Source organism: Martes martes (genome assembly GCF_963455335.1).
Source record: "Martes martes genome assembly, chromosome: 2".
NCBI classification, from domain to species: Eukaryota; Metazoa; Chordata; class Mammalia; order Carnivora; family Mustelidae; genus Martes; species Martes martes.
The window spans coordinates 121,015,285-121,034,787 of NC_137889.1; the positions used below are offsets into that span (position 1 = coordinate 121,015,285).

At 40.4% G+C, this 19,503-nt stretch overlaps 1 protein-coding gene across 1 annotated transcript in view; it reads left to right on the forward strand.

The window, feature by feature from the left end:
- AFG2A (AFG2 AAA ATPase homolog A) overlaps positions 1 to 18,674 on the forward strand; it is a 337,231-nt gene extending 318,557 nt beyond the window's left edge. Inside the window, exon 16 of the mRNA XM_080796129.1 lies at positions 17,492 to 18,674. Within this exon, the coding sequence (XP_080652255.1) occupies positions 17,492 to 17,668 (177 nt within the window). The 3' untranslated portion in view covers positions 17,669 to 18,674. The remainder of the gene's footprint in view (positions 1 to 17,491) is intronic.
- The last annotated feature ends 829 nt before the right edge of the window (positions 18,675 to 19,503 follow it).

Sequence of the window (19,503 nt, forward strand, 5' to 3'; positions counted from 1 at the left end):
GCTGACCTCATTTGTTCTGGCCACCACACCTACCCCTCAGTGTTGGCATGTGCTGTGAGCCCCCTCGCACATCTGATCACTAGCTCTCCTGACAGGGGCCAGGCTTATCTCATTGGTTTTCATTTGTTAATCAGGATTCATTTGTCCTGGCCTTTGGGGCCTTTTTTCTCCTCTCTCTCTCTCTTTTTTTTTTTTCCCCCCACATATCCAATGTTTCTGACAAATATTTATACCCAACCAGCATGCTGGCAAGGTTTTTATCTAATGCGTTTATCCTACAGACAAAGCATAGCTATTAAAGAATCACCTCCAATCCAACTTTTTATCCACTAGTTAGTCCCTTGTGATAGGATTGTCAATTCTCAGTTTTCACATGACTCCAGGTAAATCAGTATCTAATCCAGAAGATTTAGCCAGATTAAGTGGTATGGGGCAAAGAATAAAGGATATATTAGCAATGGGTTTAAGCCTCGGTGGCTGGGAGAATGGTATATCCCTGAAAATCAGTTCATGGGGCAGGCAGTTTGCAGATCAAGATGACACATTTGATGTTAAATATTTGGGGTTGTAGGTGCCTGGACAGAGGCATGACTTGAAGATGAATATTTCAAAGACATTTGCATAGGAGTGATATTTGAAGAGAGGAGAGATTCATTTTTCAAGAGGTGGTAGGTAAAAGACTAGAAACCAGAGGCCAAGTATAATGTATCTGTATTGGAAATGTCTACGGCACATAAACATGTGATCTTCTGAGAATTAGGAGCTACTCCTAGCATATTACCACATACATGAAAAATAGATATAGGAGAACCACACTGGTTTGAATCACCAGGATAAAGAAGGGTCCTGATTTTCCTGTTTTCACTTCCCTAAGCCCAAGCATGCTGCTGTGTCTGAGTTCACCTTAATTCCACTACTATACTCATTACCACTAGGACAACCATTATAACAGAGTGCTTGTGGCAATAGTGATCACCAGGAAGCAGTGACAGAGTGTGAGCTTCAATAGCCAGATTTCAGAGAAAAGCCAGATGAGTTCTATAATGTAAAGCCTCTTGCCTATGTGGAGAGATTGATTGGTGACTGGAGCTGGTAGAGGCTGGAGGCCTTCACCGGCTGTTTGGAGCTGAGAAAAGTGGAAAATTGGAAGAACAAAGGCAAAAAAAAGGGGGGGGGGACAGAAAATATGATTTTTAAGACTCACCTTTTCTAAAATTTTGAATGAGCAGTGGTTAAAAAACAAGATTCTATAATCATATCCATACTACAGTGAATAGGAGCATCTTACCAGTTCTTTGCTTTTTACTTTTGTACTACCTGAGCATTTTAGACTTTGACCAACATATAAATGAATCTTAAAAGGGAACAAAAGACTGGAAACAATTCAAATGTACAGTGTTTGGTACCTCATTGAGTAAACTGTGCAGTTGTAAACAAAATAAGAAATAGCTCTCTATGTATCTTTAAAGTGATTTCTAGGATAAAGTTGTTAAGTAAAGAAAGGCAAGGCAGAGAGAGGTGTGAATAGTATGCTAAGAGAATGGTAAGAGGGGAAGGAAAGCTTCCCTTTGTAAATATATCCCAGCCAATAAATGGAGAAAGAATAACAAATAGCACCATTTTGCTATATTTAATGAAGAACTTAGACATTCACAAGTGACTATTAAACCATAAAAGATTACTAAACGCTATGTATTCCAACATCACATATGAAGTATTTGTTCCCAAAACATCCAACCACTCAAGCCTCTAGATCTTATTTTGAGTTTATAGGAAATACAGGAGACAGAGGAATGTGTTAAATCACACAGAGATGCTGTCAAGAAAATAAAGAATGTGGGAAGCTGTATAGGACATATAATCTAGTTTATTCAACATAAATTTTAAGGAAGAGGGAGAGAATTTTTTAGAGATGAGATACAGTAACTAATACAAGGTACAGGTCTTATTTTGATCCCAATCTAAACAAAATAACATAGAATCCATTTATGAGTAATTGGCAAAATTTTAATACTGACTAAATATTGATAATATTAAAGAATTGCTATTTTTAATGTGAAATAATGATGTGGTTATGCTTTTAAAAATTTTTCTTAAAAAAAAAAATTCCTTTAGGGGCACCTGGGTGGCTCAGTTAAACGTCTGCCTTCAGCTCAGGTCATGATCCCAGGATCCTGGGATTGAGCCCCACATCGGGCTCTCTGCTCAGTGGGGAGCCTGCTTCTCCTTTTCCCTCTTCCTCTGCGGCTTGCCTGCTTGTGTTCTCTCTCTGTCAAATAAATAAATAAAATCTTTTTTAAAAATTCCTTTAGATATATGCTGAAATATTTATGGATTAAATGTTATTCTGGGATTTGCTTCAAAAAGCTAGTGCTGTGTTGGGGTGAGGATTAGAGTGAAGATGAAACAAGATCAGGCATGGGTTGCTCATTGCTAAAGCTAAGTATCAGGCATTATTCTCTCTGCTGTGGTGTATGTTTGAATTTTCTGTAGTTTAAAAAGAAAAGAAGGGGGGGGGTAATTATTGTCTCCCTAAATGTTTACTAAGGATTTTAGTCTCCTCTATCTCCCCTTTCTCCTCTATTCTCAGGGGCAAGAATTGGGCAAGTTTACAAAAGCAGGGTGGCGCTGTTGTGAAAGACACTTGCAAGCATCTTTCAGCCTCTTAGCTGGTAGAATGAAGTCAGTCCTCCAAGCTTCGAATGCTGTCTATTTCATTCCCCTTGCTCCGTAGGCCTTGTCAGCACGCATTTCCAGTTACATGCTTTTCCAGTTACAATTGAATTTAGGGACTGTCTCCAAATGAAATTTCCATAAACTTCCAAACTAAACAGCTCCAGACTTGAGGCTTTTATCTATTAGCTATTTATGACCCCTCCCCCACAAAAAAGTTGAGTTTTTGTTTGCTTTCTTTTCTGATTTTCACTGTGACTTCTCAGTTGCTAAGAAAGAGAATGGATTTAACATATAGATAGCATTGACCATAACCCATGTTGAAATCATCATTCAAAAGAACAACTTTAATTTTTCCTATAGATTCCATGATCATTTCCAAAGAAATTAACTGGTGACCCCTAAGGCTTTTCAACTTTATCATATTTTGGTAATATCTGTTGCCTGGAAATCAGTTGTACAGCTCAGAATGTTATCTGGACCCCTGATGAGCAGCGTGGTCTAAGAAAGTGGCATCTGGGAGCAAGGGAGACAGTTGCACCACTGGGCATAAGTTCCAGAGTGGCACCTTCTCAACAGAACGGTTAGAGATAATACACTCTACATGTTGCCAAGACAGCATTTGGGAGGAAGCGATATATAAGCCACATAAATTGACTTACATGTAAAGGAGTATAAAAGCCACTTTTTGCATTCTCTCTCTCATTCCGTCCACCCACCAACATAAGCCTGCCTTATATTACCTGTACTTCCAACCCCCAAGAATCTTCACTTCCTGCCCCCAAAAAACTACAGAGTTGCTCAGTCATCCCAGTGTGACCACACACACACACACACACACACACACACACACACACACAGTTGATTTGGGTACAGAGGAATGATCTCCCTCAATTTGACCCCATTTCCATACCCTCTTCCCCAGTCAGTGATTGGACCAGGCTATTAAGGCTCCTTTCCACAGGAGTTTTCGTAACCGGAACTGAGAAAATGAGGACTTGTGGTAGCTGAAGCTGTAAAATATAAAACATTTTTGCCGTGTTTTCTTCCATGTGGGAAAACCACTCTGTACTTAAGGAGGACTAAAACTCAACCCAACCAAGTACAGAGAGAAGCCAAGATCAAAATTAGGGAGAGAGACTCCTGATAACGTCCCGGTCTCTGGTTCCAGTTGGTCTGCTGAGCCCAGCCTCACTCTTGTCCTTAGGTTCTGTTAGATTCAATAATATCCTTATAATAAATACCTCCTTTTGATTCAAATTAGGTTTCTGTCCCTAGCAGTTTAGCCCTAATATACAGCAGATGTCACAGCTGATTACACATATTTGCAGACATAAGAGAAGCTGAGGCAGAATTCAGTCCACCTTGCTCAGAGGCATTCACAAATGTAGTGTGAAAACTACTCATGAGTCTCCTTTGATTAAAGTTAGCCTGGTCGCATTTGTTATGGCAATTAAAGAATACATGGCCTGAAAGTCTTTCAAGACTTGGGTTTCTTCTTAAAGAAAATAAATGAAAAGTGTTCATTAAAAGATTGATATAAAAATTTAATAATTCTGAGGTTAACCTAAAACTTAGCCTAATCTTCCATGGGAACGTTTGTGTATGCGTGTGTGGGTTTTAAATTCCACAAATATTACTGAAATGAGCAGTCGGCAGAAAGATGTTTTAAAATATTTTGTTTCAGCATGTAAAATCTCGTTTTATTACAGAAATCTTTTGTTAAAGGCACAGCTATGCTGGGTTGCTGCCAGAGTGATGGGATTTTAAAAGCTCAGTTTATTTTTAAAAGATTTACAAATGCTGGTCTTCAGAACTACTGATGGTAAAATGTACGTCACACTTTTTAAAGAGTATTTACTTATTTGTTTATTTGTTTATTTACTTATTTTAGAGAGACAGCACAAGAGGGGGAGCGGGAATAGGGACAAGCAGACTGAGCACAGAACCCCATGCGGGGCTCGATCCCACAGCCCTGAGATCACAACTGAGCTGAAATCAGGAGTCAGCTGCTCAACCCACAGAGCCACCTATGTGCCCCTTTAGTATAGTGCTTAAACTTACATCACATCTTGTGAACTTACATTGCATCTGCAAATGAGTGTGCACATGCATGCGTGCTTGTGTGTGTATGTGCACATACACAGTTGTCTGCATTCCTATGTATATGTGTTTATGTTTATGTAGAGAACATAGTGTAAAGTAGAGAACAGAGTAGGATATGGGAGAGAATAGGACAGACCTGTAAAATAATCCAGCGTTTCCCTTGGCTTGCATACTCTTTGGTGTAAATATGGAATGAGTACAATAGACATCTTGAACACACTTAGGAAAGATAGTATGGGTTTATTTCCAGTTAGATACCACTATGCTAAAATGGAAGTGCTCAATTGCCAGGTGTACCCTATCTAAAGTCTAGCGATCAGACCTGCAAATGAAAAAGTACACCCATAAGAGGAAAGTCTTGACACTTGCTTCAGTTTTCTCTACTTTACATTATAGAGTGCTTTTATGTCCATATTTATCATTTATAATAGAAGATGCATTAAGATTGCAAAATCATTTCCATTGTATTATAATTCCCTTGTGTTCAGTTGATTCATCTCTATGAAAAAAAAATTCCATCATTAGAAATGTCTACTAGTTTTTTCCCAATGATACATTTTTTGATGATTAGAAATCTGAGGAAAGCTCACCTAATATAAAATGAGCGATACAGTCTTGAAATACACATACTCAGATTCACTCAATTTTATGTCTTTAGGTTTTAAGAACTAGATGAATAATCTGTGCTTTAAAAATCCATCATTAGCTCTAAACATGTACCAACTGCTGCATTTCTCATAACCAAACCAGTCCCACTAAGGTATAATTTAAGGCACCATTTTAATTAATTTTTTTTTGAAACATGATTTCTTAACTATCAATAAGTAGTTTCATCTACATCTTTTCCCACAACCCTTTCCATGTCTATTGATTGCTCTGAGGGCTTTCTCATAGTTTTTAGTTTGGTCTTTACAAGTAGACATTTTTCAGTCTTTCTTTAGGAGACTTTCTGGCTTTTTCATTGCTGAGCTTGTCAGAAGCCTTATTCTGTCATAAGCATTTTGGAAAGGAGTTTGGGTAACAGTAGTTAAGAAGGAATGGCTAGGTTTCATAGTCCATTATGTAATCGACTTAATGGTCAGAAGAGAGAAACATATGAGTGTTTTGGTTAAAGCCTTCATAAACCGAATTATCTTTATTTCCCACCTTGACTTGGATTACAAGTAACTAATGAAGGTGATTGTGGTATGTGGCTTTTACAAGTATTTGTAACTTCTTCTAAGTTTTATAACTTCTTCTAAGTTATATCATATATATATATATATATATATATACATATATATTAAGAGCTGTATCTTACTACTGGCTTTCAAATCAGTAAAATCAGTTTTTTTTTTATTTTTAATAGACATGCACTAAATAGAGTTCAAAGTGTGTCTCACTCCTTACTAGACAATAGGCCATATAATTTTGCAGATAAAAAAACAAACCCATCAGTTTCTAAATACCCAGTGTATGATGTTATTACCAAATATCAAAACCTACATTAGGTATTTAAATCTGAAAATTCATTTATGGGTTAACTAAAATTACACATAGTTAATATTTGTCACTTGTAAATTCGAATCTTATCTTGGGTACTTGGCTTTTCATTCCTTAACTAGCATTTTAAGTTTGCGGTTTTAGTGTATTACCTTAGCTTTTTTAAAATAAGCAAAATAAGATATTGGTCTTTAGGTTCCTCTTCATGTCAATAAAGACCTAAGAAAGTTATACACCTAGGGGCAGCTGTGAATGTTTGTACGGTACAAGAGGAAGATCTAAAAAAGCAAAAACTACTTTCCCTTTACAGTGATTAACTCCATATTGCAACTCTTATACTCCTCAACTGTGATAATTCTAGCCAAATACATTATAAAAAGAGGAAGATAGATATTATTATGAAGCATTCATAGGATTTAGGAAGGTTTGAAATATAGTTACTATAGAAGAGTGGTTCTTAAGACTTTTGGGGTAATGATTTCTTTTTAGAATATGATGAACACTTTGAACCATCTCTCTAGAAAAAAAAAATTTGTGTATAAATTTTCATAGGTTTCAGTATATCCTTAGACCCATTTGGATATCTAAGGACTCTAGGTTAAAAATCTTTATTATATGGCCAATAAATGCACAAAAGTGATATTTTGTATAAAATGTGATATCCATAAAATAAGTACAAGATAAGTAATTGTATTGTCTTTTCACTCCCTGTCATGTGCTGGTGGTATACTTAGTGTTTGCTCACCAGGACCTATCTTCAGATGCCCCTCAGTTAGCTATAAATTGTCAAGTCATTTTTTTTTTCTGTTTAACACAGATAGCCATTAACACGACACCATACTTTTTAAAGTGATTTTAGAGATGCCACGCAAGACTGCTGATCAGTTGGACCAGCATGAAGCTGCTCAGAAAATGGAAAAAGAGAAAGGAGTTTATTAGAGATTAAGACTCGGTATAGCATGACTGAATGGGTGAAGGTGGTCAAAAGTTACAAACTTCCTGTTAAGAAATAAGTATTTCCTGGAGATGTAATGTATAGTATAGTGACCATAGTTCATAATAGTGTATTGTATATTTGAAAGTAACTAAGAGGGTACATCTTAAAAGTCCTCATTATACACAAAAAAGTGCAGTGATGATAGGTGTTATACTGTAGTGATCATTTCACAATAATACATGTACTGAATCATGTTATATACCTGAAACTAATATAATGTCATATGTCAATTATAGTTCAAAAAATAAAAAATAAAAAAGGACTGGCTATAAAGGGGGAGAAGGTTCTAACTCCCAAATATTCCACTTTGTGAATGTTCAAAGATCACAAATTAGACAGAATTCAAAGAAGGCTACCCAGGGCATCTCTGAGGCTACAGTTTCCAAGGAGGCATTTTTATGTTTGTGTTGGGGGCGGGGGGGGGGGGGGGGGCAAGATATGGGGGATGGCTGTGAAGATGGCTGACAGGTGAGGAAACATAGGGTGTGGTTTAACACACTACCTAAACCCTCCACCCACTCACCTTGACCCCAGCCACTATCTCCCTATCTCCCACAACACTGGCATGAAGAATCAAACCCTCCAGACTTAAAGGGGAGTCCTACAGCAGGCTGACCTTTGCTGGGTCTCATCTCCCAAGAACATGCCCTGCCCTGCTCTTTCTCTCCTCTTTGCCTGGGGCCAGCCTCAAGCTCCCCCCATCCTGGATGCTTTTACCCAAAGTCTTGTGCCTCTTCTAGCTTTCTGGCCATAGCCTGGTCACCAGCCTTAAGACTCACAAATATACACCTCAACTAGGATGACCCATTGTTCTCAAGACATTTTTACTTTTTTAGTCCGTAGTAGATAATTATCTTGGCTGCAGTTGTCAACAGCAGGATGTGTGTGTGGGGTGTGTGTGTGGGGGGGGGGGTGTTTAAGGCAAAAATTAATTTATATCACTGTTCAGAGATGACCTCAGCGGGAGACCTTTTTTGCAGATTCCCAAAGGTCAAGAGACATGCTAACCTGGTATGTTTGAGGAGTAGAGCGGAGCAAAGACTAAAGAGCCTCTATGGGAATTCCAGTCTAGTGAGGGAGATAGACATTTACCACAAATAACTCTATATCCCTGCTGACAATTGTAACATGATAGAATAGTTCAAGTTGCTACCAGACCATAAAACAAGTGATCCTAAAGCAATCAGGCCTGGGGAGTTAAGTGAAATTGCCTCCAGGAATGCCTCCCAATGGAAACATTTACACTGAACCTTGAAGAGTAAATAGATTAGCCAGTACTCTGTACATCTTATTCCACGAAAGCATTTTGTTTTCTTCACCACTATATTCCCCTAGGTACCTTGTTTCTGGGACCTTGTAGGTGGTCAATAAAGACTTCTCGGATAAAGGAATGAATAGGGGTTCAACCATCTATTTGCCCTCTCACCCCTCTCCTTCCCTGCCATGTGGTTCCTGCTTTCTCCATTCCTATAACAGTTGGTATGTTTTCTTCAAAACTAAAAATACCCTTTTTGATCTTGTATGGTTCAATTAATGTTAGAAACATTTAAAATTCCCCTAAGTGCAAATGGTTGTAGAACAATAAGAATGAAAACTCCACATCTTTCCTGCCCCAAGGCTCTGTGGAATGATGGATTCCTTTGTAAATTTTTAAAAAGTAAGAACTAGTGTGGCCTCCGTGCAGAAGAAGGTTGCTCACTTGCTGTACATATACTTCAGCTGTATATTTTAGAGACCTCAGAATAACTTGAAATCAGTAAAATTCAGCAACCAAGGGCTTTTCGCACCTTCTTTGATGTCATTGTGCTTTCACGTGTTTTTACAGAAATTCTTACTTTCTTTTGACTCAGTGGTTTTCTGTGTGGCATTCTAAATAGTATGACCCTAACATAATCCCAGATGGATAGATTATGCTAGGGCTTATTCTGTAGACAATTCAAGGGACTTTAACCCAAGGGCAACAGTTAGGTAGTTTCCTTAAATCTGTAATTTGGCCCCCCGCCCCCAAAACCCTCACTTCCACCTCAGCACGTTGTGGTTAGGTGTCATTCTAAAGTACCCTAAAGATGTGCTCGCTTCGGCAGCACATATATATACTAAAGTACCCTAAAGAAGGGCCACTGGCTTCCCCTCTGAATTTCCGCCCTGTTTTGCGCTCCGGAGCTGCTTTCTTGGCAGTTTGGGGCGGCCCTGGCCGTGCGTGCCCGCCCGTGACAGTCTGACTTCCATCTGCTGCTCCGCGGCCAGGAGCCTGCTGCGCTCCCTTCAGTCCCATCTTTCATGCCCGGGCCATTCAGCCACCTTTCAGCACGTCTCAATGGGCCGGGGAGAATGGGCCCTCGGCGTCCACGGGAGCACATAATCTCCCAGGTAGCCTCCTCCTTGAAGCACCTCCAGTGCACGCTGTTCGCAAACAGCAGGACACCACTCTCTACTGGGCTCCTAATCCCTCAGACGCACAGGGGAAGGAGGTCGCGGGGCTGTGAAAGAGAAAAGAAAGGCGAGGGGGCGGGCGGGCGGGAGCGCACACAATGTCCGCCCGCGGCCGCCGGCGGCTGCGCCACAATCAGCGCCAGCTGCAGCCCAATTAAGCTCAACAGGTCACAGGTGTTCCAGACAGAAGATGCTTTTCACAAAAACCACTTTCTTGAAAATACCTAAGACTTTTTAAAGCACTGCAGCCCATTTCTTTTGGTCGATTCTTTAAAGCTATTTAGTACACTTGAAATACAAAGAAGCTGAAAAGCACATTTAGGCCTCACTGGAAGGCGCGCTTTCTTCTTGCCAAACAGCAGGAGCGGCCGCGGCGCGCCCACCGCGGGGCCGGGAAAGCTCGGCTCTGCCTTCGCGTGGATTCGGTGCAGCTGCCGGGCCGGCTGCGGCGTCTCTACTCCCCGGCCCCCTCTCTAACGATGCTCTGCTCTCTGCCCGCGCAGAGGACTGCCGCCTGGCCCTGTCCTTGTCCTCGGCATTACAGTCCCGAGGCTGCAGTGACGGTTGCCGCAAGAGCGTTGAAGCAGCCCTGCCAGGAGCCAGGGAACTAGGTGTTCGCATTCAGCCACCCAGAGCCACGTTTCTCGTCCCGGGAGGTCACCCTGTGCATATGCCTTCTCCTCTGGCACATTTAAAATCGCCCACTTCTTTTTCTCCTCAGATCTGAGCGCCTTCTTTGCCTGCAGAGTGGGGTGACGGGAACCAAGCAGAACTTCAGCTGTGGGCTAAGCTGCCTTCAGGACTTTGTTACCCTCCCGCCTTCCTTTGGAGGACACAGATAACCTCTGCGAGGCACTTGGGAACTCCGTGACGGCAGTTCTGTTAGAATGTCAGCCTGCCTGTGGGAAGTGAGCAGTTTTTAGCTCCCTTATTAGGCCTCCTTGGGGCAGCATGCTTTTTCCCCAGCCTTATAAACTGCTCATGGATTTGTGTTCCTGATGTCCTTCCCATAATCTGCTTGCAGTCAACGGAAAAGGAGGGCGCATACTACCTAACCAGGCCTTATCTGGAAATGGAAGCAACTGTACTTAAATCGATAGTGGGGTTCCTAGTCTTTCAGTGCCCCAGGAAAGAAGATAGTGCTACTGCCAAACTGGAAAGAGCAAGGGCAGGGTTATAGCACAGGACGATGAATACCCCAAGTAGCACCCAACACTTCAGGTTTTCCTTCCTACGGATTAGGTTTTGGTAAAGTCTTTGCCTTGACTGTTCATCACATCATTTTTTTTTTTAATTACTACTGTCTGCTTAGAAACCATGTGGGTTTTAATTTTCGCAATACGCCTGTTTCTCTTTTGCTAAGCTGAGCCACCTGTTTAAACTCTTCTTGTCTCGTGGTGGATTGGGGGAAAGAACCGTAGGCTATGTATAAGAGGTTTCATTTTTTTTTTTTTTTCCACAGTGAAGTAAGACATTGTTCTTATTCTTCATGGCATTCAGAATTCTGCACAATTGCCTCTTTTGCCCTTTTGCATTTAAAAGTGAGGTAATTAGATTTCCCAAGGTTCAATGGTCAAGAGCCTTCTCATCCTGGGAAGTTGCTTCCCCACACCCCTCCCAAGTGGAGTTGTCTCACGTAATCCAGTTATTGCTGTATTGTTGTTCTAAAGGCACTGCTTTTTTCAGAGGGCAAGCATAGCATGAAAATTCATACTTATATGTCCTCTTTCCTTGCTGAGGTGCTTTTTTCCTGCATTTGAAAATGATTACTATTTTCCTCAGTGACATTGTTTTGAAGATTTCTGAACATTTTCATGAAAAATCTTTTCCTTTCCTACCTCTTAGGAACTCAGTTCAAATATGCCTAAATCTTTCATATAGAGAGTTCCTGCTTATTTTATGTTGTTTTTCAGATATCTGATAGCTCTATTATTATTACAGAATCCCTGGGAAGGGAATTTGTGACATGTTGGCACCAAATAAATGGGTGTCCTGGCCACCACAACAACGTGTCTTAGTTTAGCTCTGACAGTGAAATCTTGGGCCCACTCTGCTTGTCTTTTGTCTCATTTTCTCATTTTCCCAAATGGATAGTACTGGCACTTTTGCAGCAAGGCATATATAGATCTTAAAAGGCTGGGTATTTATTTTTTAATCAAAACTGAAAAAGAACACAGAAAACAGGCACCCAGTTTTACAGAGCCAGCCAGAACAGTTACAGCCTAATGGCGAAAGCAACCTTGCTGGTAGTTGGCTAATAATTCATTTAAATGATCTAGTCTGCAGCCTATGGGGGAAGAGGAGGACATGGTGAAGGGATTAGGGGAAAGCTTCCAAAATCCTTTTTGCCAATGATGTTAAGGTGTTCTAGTGCCAAGAGTTTTCTTTCTAAACGGGTTGGTTTAACATTCCAGACAGTCTGTGATTCAAATTCATCTATTCTACACATCTCATCAGATTCTTCTGTAGCCTCATGGGAGAAATTCACCAGAATTCCCCCATCACTGACCAGTCCCAGACCACGTGTGGTTTTGAATGTGATGCCAGCAGAATGATGAATTGTGTGGGCCCTGAATACACTGTAGTGAGATACATGCATAGACATACATGCACTTACCTCACTATGTTGTCTCGCAAACTTTAGAGATAGAGAAACATCCTACTTTAAATTGAAAGCCCTTCTTAGTTTCTATAGCAATCAGTCCACAACAGAGAGAAAGAGAGAGAGAGAGAGGTAATTTATCTAAAATGCCCTCACCCTTTCAAAGCTTAATACAAAAAAGAAAAACCCTCAGCTGTTCATTGATGCCACATTATTTTCATCAAATGGGACAACAGACCACCATTTGTACAAATTTTTTGTCCCAAAGCTTCCATTTCAGTCCTCTAACCCAATATGTATTACTGCATTATTAGTAAATGTTCAAGGTTATTTCTCAATGACAGTGCACCTTTCGCCTTGACAACCCAACAGACGAGTTCCTGTCCCCATGTAACAAATTTTGATACCTAAGGAAGCATCCCTCAAAATAACCCAGACATACTTGTATTCTTGGCAAAAGTTCTAATTTATCTTACTTCTAAAGCCAGAACTCGATTCAAAGTATTACACCATACTGAAACTTGCTTCAGATAACATATAACGGTGTTAAACAATTTTTGTTGCTGATGTTACCATTCCAGAGACTTAAGTATAACTGACAAAGTATAGTCTATATGAAATGTAAGTAAAAATATTATAGGATATGGACCAAATATGAAAAAGATGCATATAATGTGTACTTTGTAGAAACTTGTTTATAGTTAAGGAAATGTACGGTTCAATTCGACAAATACATATTGACCATTTGCATCTCCAGAGCACAAGCATGTGCTGTGGCTGCTGCCCTTTGATCCCGTTAAACAGACTGGTCCTTCTCCAGGCTCTTTTTTCCTCCCTTTCCCTCTTTTCTCTATTCTGCAATAGGAGAGAGCAAAAGGGGAAAAAAAAAAAAAAAAAAGGATATGTAAGAGGCAAAAGCCATTTTGGGTCCTGGTTGAATTGTTCATTGTGGGTTAACACCTCCCAAAGTGTGTGCTGAAGATCACCAGTAACTTGAAAGATAGCCACTCACATGTTGTTTTGCCAAAACCAGGGCAAAGGGAGACTCCTGTGGGAAACCACGGGTTAAAGAAAATTAAGCAGATTACTACTGCCAGCCTTCACAAAAATCTTTCAAATTCTATGGTGCGGTGTGGGAAACAGAGTCTATGCACTGTTACCTAAAACTTATTTGATCATGAAATACTTCTTCCTCCGAAGACACTCATCTGTCAAGGGAAATGCTGGCATGGGCCCTGAGAGCAGGTAGCAAAGCGACACTTCTCCTGAGAAGTATGAGTGACCCCAGAGCAAATAGAAACCAGCCTTCATGAAATGAGCCTCCTAAGAATACTTCCATTTTCAGGCATACCTTTTTATTTCGGTTAGGAGAGAAGAACCAGTAATCCATTTAATGATTTTCCCTTCGGAATTTCTAAGAAGCCCTTTCATGAAGAGAAAATAAAAACAAAGGAAGCTTTAGGAATTATTCTCTGTCAGCTGCTTGTGCATCCGCTGCTTGTGATTTGGGTGTAGAGCTTTAGAGATGACTGTCATTGACTAGCCTTCACTGTTATTATGGCCCACATGACTTCTGAAAACTGTCATGTTATTTTTAGTGACATTTTGATGACAGAACTACTCTTCTCTCTTTCTTTTTTTAATTCTCCATTTGGCTACACAATCTCTGGTCTCTTTCGCCCCCACCGTGCTGTTTCTTTGCCCACTTTATTCCTCCTGCTCAGAATGCCCTTTTCTGTTCTATATGCATATCTAAATTCTGCCCTTCCCACTTTGGTTTATGAAGCAATAATTTCTCTCTTCTTTCCATACCAAAGCATTTTCCCTATAGCCTTGCTTAACAGTACCTCTAATACCATGCCAGATGGGGCAGTTAATTGACCTTGGTCCCCTGCTGGTGGGGGAGCATCAGAAGACAGGTAGCCATGTCTTAGACATCTCTGGATCCTCTGCATGGCCTCATCTAGTGGTCGTACAGAGTTAGCTATCCAGGGGGTGTTGATTGTTGAGTGACTGGTGAATTATTTGTAGTGTCCTACTTCCTCTTGGTTACTGGTTGTATATTGCTAATGCAAATATGATAGGAAAACAGAAGTGGCAGAAAGTTCTTCAGGGCATCGCTTATAAATGTTATGAAACAGGAAAACCTTTCTTGAAGCAAGTGTTCAATTCAGACTGTCCTCCAGCTGCTCTGGAAGGTCAAATGACTGTGGCCCTTCTTCTGTACAGAGGAAGACACCTTCCTATGAGGTGCTTGAAAGTACCAGTATCCAACTGCTCTGTTTCCTTGGCCATTGTCTCTCAAAGGCTCCCATGGTCATCTCTATTGAATTCAAACATTTCTCAGTGTTCTTGTCAAAACCCTGTCCAAGTTTTCTATACCTCACAATTTTGTAGTTCTCCAAATTGGATGGAATTGTTAATTAAGGGTCAGGCCAGTAAATACTAAATATAGTAGGACAATTACTCTTGAATGTTAACATATGTTGAGGCTGTAAGTTACAAACATCCAGCTTTCAGGTGGCTGTTATTGCTCTGACCACATCTCACCACCAGTGTCCCCTCAGTCACAGTCCTGAAAGTGACCAAAGAAAGGCACAAAGCAAGTTAGAAATTGGGAAAATCTATAGACAGAGATAAAAGGGAAAGAAAGTTGATCTGCAGAGCGGATTTGCTCAGGGTTGCTGACCCCAAGGACAGCCTTCAGGGCCTCAGTGACCTGTCACTTCCCACTACCTACATTTCCCTACCCTGCCTTGTTAGGCCACCTGAGATTCTAGTGATTAGAGGAGTATAACCGTTCCTTTTCCAGTTTGATTACTGTGTACTGAGAGAGGAAACCTGCTAGACCAGCAGTTCACTTTCTCAGATGTACCAGCAGCAGAAGCTACTCACTATGTGGCCATGTAACCAGATTCTGGGAACTTGGAGAGGGTCCAAGCAGCCTTGCAGTCACCTCTCTTTTCCTCAGCCCAGCCTCCCCACAGCCCACCCCACCACCTTACACATGCTTATCTGGCCACTCCATTGCCATCCTCCCATCAGATGGTGCACACTATTAGGGACATCAGTGCCTTGTATAAAACCTGACGGGGCAGTGTTCACATAGCAATGGATTAGTACAATCCTTAGTAATTGTCTAGCACATGTGGTAGGGACATGTGGTAGGGACTCAGTAAATTTCTGTAGCCACGTGTGCTGGGTCCAGTATTCTCTGAGATAAGTCTCAGTTATGAAGTGTGCAAGACATGCATTGGCCCAGAGCTGGTGACTTCTCTACTCCACTTAGCCAGAGAAGGAGCCACATAATGGAACGTTCCTTGTACTGTCTCAGAGGAAGAGCTCAAAGTCCACCAGCCAGCAGGAAGCTCAGGCCTTTTTGCCTCTTCCATGATTCTTCTTCAAACTTCAGCCTTGCAAACCATTGCTTCAAATTCTTGCAGATAACAGGGGCACCTGAGGGACTCAGTTAAGTGTCTGCCTTTGGCTCAGGTCACGATCTCTAGGTCCTGGGATCGGGTCCTGGGATGGAGCCCCGCATTGGTCTCCCTGCTCAATAGGGAATCTGCTTCTCCTTCTGCCCCTCCCCACCCCCACTCATGTGTGTGTACGCGCCTGTGCTCTCACTCTCTCTCTCTCTCAAATAAATAACGAAATAAAATCTTTTTTTAAAAAAATTCTTGCAGATGGCAGAAGTGCTGCTCAGATGGAGAGAAGGAGAGAGTTGAGGCTTTCCCTGCTTGGCTGTTTTACCTCCCTTCATGGAGGTCCTCAGGGTCACTTTCTACAGAGTGGAACTATCAGATAACCAGTTTACCATGCTGGGCATTTCATGTGCTTTTATTGTGCTTATTAATTATTACAGCTTGTTTTCAAAATAAATCTTTTTGCACCAGAACGTGTGATGAAGTTGTTTTTACAAATCCCTGGAAGTTTTGTCCTTTCCTTCAACAGTTGGTAGCCACTCTTTTTGGAAAAGCATTAACGTGCATAACCACTGTAGTCAACTTCAGGGCTCATTAATGAAGCCCAGAACCAATAGTTACATTGTCGTAATTTGACAAAGCCATCTAAATCTATGCATGTTTTTTGAAAGCTCCCTAAACATGCTGCTAAATCCCCTAAAATGCTACTAAACTGCTTTGGCAGCCATTAGCCCAGCATAAGCAGAGGAACTCCTTTCAGTAAGTGAACAAACAGAGAAAATATGCTGAATGGCTGGACAAATGTGTTTCAGCTGGCCCTTTCATTTACCGATATAAAGGTGCAGTCAGTATCAATCACTGTTTTCCCTGTTGCCCTGAAAATCACAATATCTCTTTTCATCCCACAAGCTCTTTTCACCACAGTAATGTGTCTTTAGAATGACACTGGCATCAGCCTGCTTCCGCTGTCTGAAGTCCAGAGAGCTTAAAAACACATTTCAGGATTCAAGACTTGAACCTTCCTCCCCTTCCGCTTTCCTACCGCCCACTCTGTCCTCCCTCACTCTGCATCCACTCCACCCCCTCCCCAGATTCTTTTCAATTCTTCCAGCTTTCCTCACTGAGTAAACAAAATTCACTTCTCTGTTCTAATGCAGCTCTCCAAAGTAAACGCAGACAACTTCTCTCCCATATTCCCAAGATCTAAGAACTCAGTTCAAGGGATGCACATAAAGAAATGCTTTTACGTGTGGGTAAAACCTCAGAGGTCAAACGGAATGTGGAAATTCTATGCCCTGACAAGTGTGCTGATGAGCAGGGCCTTGCTGCCTATCAGGGTATCTCCTTCCTCCGCCCTCACCCCCTTATCTCTTGGTTCCCACCTGCCCCTGACGCACATACATACTCACCTTTTGTCACCTTGTAGCAGAAATATGTGCCCGCACGTGTGTTCCACCTTTACCACTGCGAGCTTCTTAAGAACAAATGCTGTGTCTTACATCTCTGCTAGCCCTTCCTGATTCTGAGTACTTAATACATTGTTTTGGAATGAAGGCGATTACTTTTTATCCTTCTGAAAAATGAAGCGGAATAAGCGTGAAGATCCATGTTAGCGATGTGCTTCTGGTTGTAGCAGTTACCACAGATGAATATTTGAAATGCTACATTTCTAAAAAAACAGTACTGATTGTTTCTCTCCCTTTTTTTCTTTTTCCTTTTTTTTTCTTTTTTTTTTTTTTGTATGTTTGTTTTTATTTCTTTGTTTTGCTTCAGGTTATAGCTGTCTGTAGGGAGGCAGCCCTTCTAGCTCTGGAAGAAGACATTCAAGCCAACTGCATTATGAGAAGACATTTTACTCAAGCCTTGAGCACTGTGACACCGAGAATTCCTAAATCACTGAGACGTTTCTATGAGGAGTATCAAGAGAAGAGTGGGCTACATTCACTCTGACGAAGGATACATATTCAGTGTGCTAAAAATGCTTTCTAGACAAAACTGGTTTCTCTTTTAAAAATTTGTCTTGGGCGCCTGGGTCACTCAGTCTGTTAAGCATCTGCCTTCGGCTCAGGTCATGAACCCTGGGTCCTGGGATCAGAGTCCCATACTGGGCTTCTCTCTCTCTCTCTCTCTCTCTCTGTCTGTCTCTCATGAGTAAATAAATAAAATTTAAAAAAAAATTTGTCTTGAGAGTGTCCAAAAAAATCCTTCATAAGCAAAGTGTCTGAAATATGTTGACTGGAATTGAGAGGCTTCAGTGTTTAAAGACATTTTAAATGAAATCGGTATGGTAAAACTATCCATAAAAATCTCTGGACACGAGTTTAAATCAGTTTTATCTGGAAATGTGTGCTAATATTTAAAAAGCAAACTTTAGCTTTTTCATTTTTGACCCAGTTTATTCCTCCCATGAAATGCTTTCCTAACTCCAGAATCTGTTTCAGTCTATTCCTGAATGGCCAGCCTGTGAGCATTAGTTTTATACAAGAAATACAAAATACATGTGGATTAGTCCATAGTGAGAAAGATTTACATATCTTTATTTTTAAAGGCCAGCCAGTGAAATAGCCAAATGCACCAGCCAGGTTTATATGGCCTTGTTTCCAAGTATGTTTTTGTTCTTATTATAATTTACACCTACATTTTTGCTTTGGCCTTCTTACTAATGTACTAATGTACATGTAATGTACTAATGTACATGTAATGTACTAATGTACATGTAATGTACATGTACATTAGTACTAATGTACTAATGTACTAATGGCAACTTAAAAAAAAAATTTAAGAGTTATTTCATGTAATGCCCTTTGCAAATTAAAAAAAAAAATAGGAATTATAATCCCAGTCCAGGCCTAGAGCAATAGACCTGTTTTGTTTCATACAACACTATAAATAAATTGTGTATGTTCATGTGTTAATTTGCACCCATTTTCAGGTTACCAATAAACTTTTTCAGTTCAAAGATAAACCAAATTGTACTCTTAACCATATTGTCTTATGCTGCATTTGAAATATGTATATTTGTGCTCCTAATTATTTATCTTCAGAATTTCTTGACACTTTAATATTCCATAAATATCTTTGAAAATCTGTCAGAAATTGACTCCCTGACTTCCAGTTGAGAAAGTGGCAGTGGAAAGAATGTGCACTGAGACATGCTCACTGTAGATCTTTGAAAATTTCCAGAAAGACAAGTCAGGCGAGAAGTACCTGATTATCACAATAATGGGACTGTACAGTTTTGTATTCTGAAGTCACCTCTCAAATATCTTACCCTTTGACTATCAAAAATAGACTTGCAAGGCATTTTTTTCCCCAGACTACATTGCTTTATTAGTATATACATAAAACCACCCACGGGACAAAGAATATGACTACTACTTAGAGCTCTACTGTCAAATATAATAGCTACTAGCCACATACAGCTATTTGTTTAAATTTTAATGAATTAAAGTTAAACAATATTAAAAATTGAGTTCAATGGACACATTAGCTGCATTTCAAGTGTCCAGTAGCCACCTGTGACAAGTGTCTGCCATGTGGATAGAATAGATTGTAGAACACATCTATCACTAGAACATTCTGTTGGTTTCTGCTGATTTAGAATATAAGGCTTATGTGATGAAATAGGACCTCAAAATTACTATTATGCTTCCCATTTCCCCTTTGGTTATTAGAGGACCATCCTTCTCTATAAGTTCTGAGGGCACAGAAAATAAAGAGAAAAACCTTATACCCAAAGGCCTAAACAGAAAAAAAATTAAATTCGCACTGCCAATTAAATAAAA